Source organism: Arachis ipaensis, chromosome B01 (assembly GCF_000816755.2).
Source record: "Arachis ipaensis cultivar K30076 chromosome B01, Araip1.1, whole genome shotgun sequence".
NCBI lineage: Eukaryota > Viridiplantae > Streptophyta > Magnoliopsida > Fabales > Fabaceae > Arachis > Arachis ipaensis.
In genome coordinates, this window is record NC_029785.2 from 16,454,802 (window position 1) to 16,459,613 (window position 4,812).

The 4,812-nt window shown below is 29.7% G+C and overlaps 1 protein-coding gene across 1 annotated transcript in view; it reads right to left on the minus strand.

Annotated features, from left to right (window-relative positions):
• Window positions 1,674-4,812, minus strand: part of LOC107647307 (LOB domain-containing protein 6-like) — an 8,279-nt gene continuing 5,140 nt past the window's right edge. Inside the window, exons 3-4 of the mRNA XM_021118193.1 lie at window positions 2,025-2,063; window positions 1,674-1,966 (exon numbers count right to left, since the gene is read on the minus strand). Coding sequence (XP_020973852.1) covers window positions 2,059-2,063 — 5 coding nt within the window. The 3' untranslated portion in view covers window positions 1,674-1,966; window positions 2,025-2,058. The remainder of the gene's footprint in view (window positions 1,967-2,024; window positions 2,064-4,812) is intronic.

Below are 4,812 nucleotides of genomic sequence, written 5' to 3' on the forward strand. Positions count from 1 at the left end.
ATTACGAAAAGACGTAATGTCTCGAATTTTAAAACACATCGAGTGCCAGACCTAACCCCAAGAAAGACAGTTTGCCCGAGCTGATGTTTTAATCTGCTAGAGACCAATCTAATCTACAAATGCTCGAGTCCGACCTCAAAAAGCTCAGACTCAAGCAGGTACACTATTCATACTTAGACCCAAAAATATAGCCAAACCCAAAATGAATAGAAGCCCACTCAAGAGATCCAATTACTACAGCTACCCGACCTCATAGAGGTCGGGCGCGATGACGCAGTTCAGCTCTACTTATTCAAATAAGTAACTAACTCCTAAGATATCTCCCACTTATCTAGAAAAGAGAAGTCACTAACTTTTCTAGAAAGAGGGAATAGTTGTCCACTATTAAAGGTGGAACTACTCTATAAAGGTGGTTATATACTCTACTATAAATACACTAACACCCTCAACTATATTCAGGACCCAATCTACTAAAACCTGCATTAAACCCTTGCTAACTTAAGCATCGGAGTCCCTTGCAGGTACCACCTCCACCTTCCCACGAGAAACTCGGATGGCGGCACCTCAACATCAGTAGAAGTCGGACGCTGTCCTAAAAGAAGTCTGAAGACCTCGTGTTCAGACCTAAAAGTAACCCCATTTCAGATAATTCTCAGAAAAAATTTTATTAATTTTTTAATATTTTAAAATTTTATTTACTTTCATATTTTTTTAATTACTTTTATTAGCGATATAGATAAACTATCATTTCTACCAAAGAATATTTAAAACGCTGACAAATTTATCACAAAAAATTGAAAATAACTTCCGTGGCCACCACCTATCAAATACCTCGAGAAGTAGGCATTGAAGAAAACACACTGAATAATTACACGCCTACATATGCATCTTTTCGTCTTTGTTTGCAACTGTCATGTTTATTTATTAGGATTTAGGAGAATAAGGTTAATAAAATTAGAAATGAATGAAAATTTTCTGATATAACAGCCTTAATCATTAATTAATTTTATCCTAAGGGTGTTTATGGTTTGGTTAATCCAAAAATCAAACCAGTTTTTTGGTTAACTAAAAATAGTCTTAGTTAATCAACCAAATTGGTTTTACATGATAAAATTGGTTATTAACCAATTAGTAAAATTCAAAACTGCTTTTTAACCGATTATTAAAACAAAAATCGATTTTTAAAAAATAACCGGTTTTTATATAGAAAAACTAGTTTTTACGTAAAAAAAACCAATTTTTACACTACAAAACCGGTTTTTACACCTAAAAAAACGTTTTTTACACAAATTAATTTTTTTACATGCAAAAACTCAAATTTTGATCTTTTTTTTAAATTAATTTTTTTTCTTTCTAAATAATACAAGTAACATGTGTAAATAATGAAATTCCTTCCATTGTAAATAATAATTACTTTTCTAAATTTTTTGTGGCAACACTTATCACATATACCAAAAACAAAGAAGGTATAAAGCACATTAGAATCATACTCTTCATTCTCAATGGCACTTCAAAAGGCATCTTCAATGATGGAAATTTTCTCCTAAGCCAAAGAAACAATGCAAATTCCACCAGCATCCCCAAACTATACAAGAAATTTACTGTTGATATAATCTCATTGAAACTAAAAAATGACATTGCAACTACTATAGTTGTTGACAACAACAATATCCCCATCCAAGGAGTATTAGATTTCTTTGATCCATCACCAAATATTTTTGGTATAAATCCCAAGTCAGCCCATACCAAGAAGTTGGTATGCAGCACTAGTAAGTTGTGCCTCAAACAAACCAACATAAACATAAGCATAAACATAAACATAAGCAAATCTAGTCATATATGAAAAAGTAAGTCTAATATCTTTTTGTTCTATTTTCGCACTTGATCACTTTCAAACAGTGTTGACATTGAATCTTATTTTCATCATCAGAGATTCTCTTGAAGTGGTCCCAAACTGTTGATCGATTTTTGTGCTCAGATGATGTGGTTGAGAGAAGAGGTAATGTAAAAGTCGAATACTCTGCAGACTCTGACATGGGAACATCACGATTGGCTACCTCATTCTGAATAAAAAGCCATAAAATCTAATTATTAAATACTTCAACAAAGTAAAGCTATCAAGCACAAAGCCAAATTCAAACAATATATACATATACTTTGAAACCGATTCCAAGAGTGTACAAAATGTTGATGTTCACAATATATACAATATATGTGCTAATGCCTAATGGATTACATATACATTAAAGACCCTCTTCCATTTCCTTTTTATATTTTTTTGTTTATATTTTTTGTTATTACACTCCTATTCCTAAACTACACATCTGAAACATTCAATAGAGTTTTAATTGAACATAATCAATCAATATTCAATATAAGTGACAGATAACTTTTCATCAAAAGAACACCATCTAAAGATAGATAACTATATCCTTATAGCAATCTTAACAAGTACAAACAAGCTCAATTCAAAGTGCAAATTTGCCAACAACCTTGACACATAAATAACACTTTAAGATTGAACTATTCCTATTTACGAGAAGATATCCCTCTCTATAGATTGTGACAAAACCAAAACAAAAGGTGGTTGCTTTGGAGTGAGCATAACGTTATCAAACATCAATTTGAAGCTACAACAGAATTACTAATTATCACAGCATTTATGGGTGTTCATGAATCGGATCCGATCCGCATATCTGCGGTATTTATCCGAATTCAATCCAAAAATTGCGGATATAGATCCAATCCGCAAGGTTATCGGATCAGATCAGATCCGATCCGCACACTAATAGGATAGGATCGCGGATTTTGTATAGATATCCGCATATCTGCGTTTCCGCAAAAATAAAGAAATAAATAAGTAAATATTCTTTTTATGTTTTATTTTAACTAATAATTATCATATATGTTGTATTATTTTAATTTATTATTTAAGAAAAGTATGTTTAATATTATTTTAAGAGTAAACATATTTAAAAGAATAAAAAAAATAAATTTTATTGATATTTTTTTTAATAAAAATAAGCTTTTAAAAATATTTTTGTATTTTGCGGATATATCCGATATCCGATATCCGATCCGATCCGCAAATGTGCGGATCGGATCCAAGCTAAAAAACTGCGGATATTAGATCTGATCCAATCCGATGATTTTAATGCGGATCGGATCGAAATTTTGGCTAAATTTCATAACATCAAATCAAACACTTCAAATCACAAGCTACAAAGGACAAACTTGACATCAAAACTGAGAGAAACAAAGAATATCAAAGCTTTGTCATTGTTAATCCTTCAAAGGTTCCTAACACTATTGTACATTGAGCATGTTAGAGAAAATATTTAAAAAAAAAAAAAAGAAAAAGAAACTACATAGTAAAAAGGAGTGAAACTTTAAAACATAAAAAAAAAAAAAGCCCCATCAAACTAACATTACCTCTATACAGAGTAACACCTAGGGGCCGCCAATGAGAGAATCATCAATGCACAAATTTTTTCCATTTTTTTTAAATCTTCCCAAATATCATTCCTCAGATTCATATCTTTGAATTCAAGTCACCCTTGCTTTTTCTCTTTCCAAAATCTGATGCACTTGCTAATCTCAGTCCCAACCCCAAATTTATAATGCAGCCACTAAAGAATTTAAAGCCTAAAAACCCACCAAATTAAAACGAATCGATGATTGATGATATGGAAAAAAACAAAATCTTTTTGTTTCAAGAATAATATATACATATAGTTTGCACTGTTTTCTTGATGATACTATGCATTAAACGCAACTATGCCCCACCAAGAAACGATTGTTAACATTATAGAATTTACAACTAAAACACAGCTATTAATTCAAATAAATGCAGTTTAATCTTTAATAGGACCCCAGGCATTATTAAAGCAATAGATGATTGTTTTTGGCAATAGAAGGAATGCTCGGCAGAAAAAGGAATTTGTGAAAGTGAACTAAAATGGCCGTATCTAATAAAAATTCCAGGTACATAGTAGTATCATCACTCTAAAGCATAAAAATAGCCTGCTTCCAACTAAATCCGATGTGTCTATGCATGAAATCATAGAACCAACAATTTCTAAGTGGAGTACAAGGGTCTGCTCTGTCCAGCATTCATTTAAAAGCAGCAGACAAAACCAAATGAAGCACATATACAGATACACTCGGCTATGATTCATGGTGGATGTTACAACACTATCCTAATGTTTTGGAGTTTTGAAATTCTTTTATATTATTGATGGCTATTTAATGGCTACAAATCACAAAAGTTACTGTACCTTAGCACTCCTCTTATCAATATTATAATGTGTTGGTACAGTATTTTAACAGGTATTCTATTAATAGAGCTTTTATTATATATTGATAACATCATTAAACAATTAATGCCAACAAATTATATTTTTTTAAAAAGTTAATATTTAAAAAATTAACACTAACTTAAAATTATACTTTTAAATAAAAACCATAAAATAATCATAGAATATCAATCTTCCATCTTTACTTATTAAGCAACTTTTTTTTTTAAATTAGTATTTTATTAGTGTTAATTTTTTACTGAAATAAAATAAAAAAATTATTGTTTCCCATAACAATTATTTTATTTTTATCTTTTAAAATTCATTTTGTTTTAGAATTTTATAAACTCATTACAGTACGATCTAAATCATACTGGTATATTTTAATTTTTATTTAATTTAATTTTATTCACATAATTTAAAATTTTAAATTATAAAATTTTTAAATTAAAATTTAAATAAATATAATTTAATTAATAACTTAATTTAATTTGATAAAATAAAAGTATTAGTATTA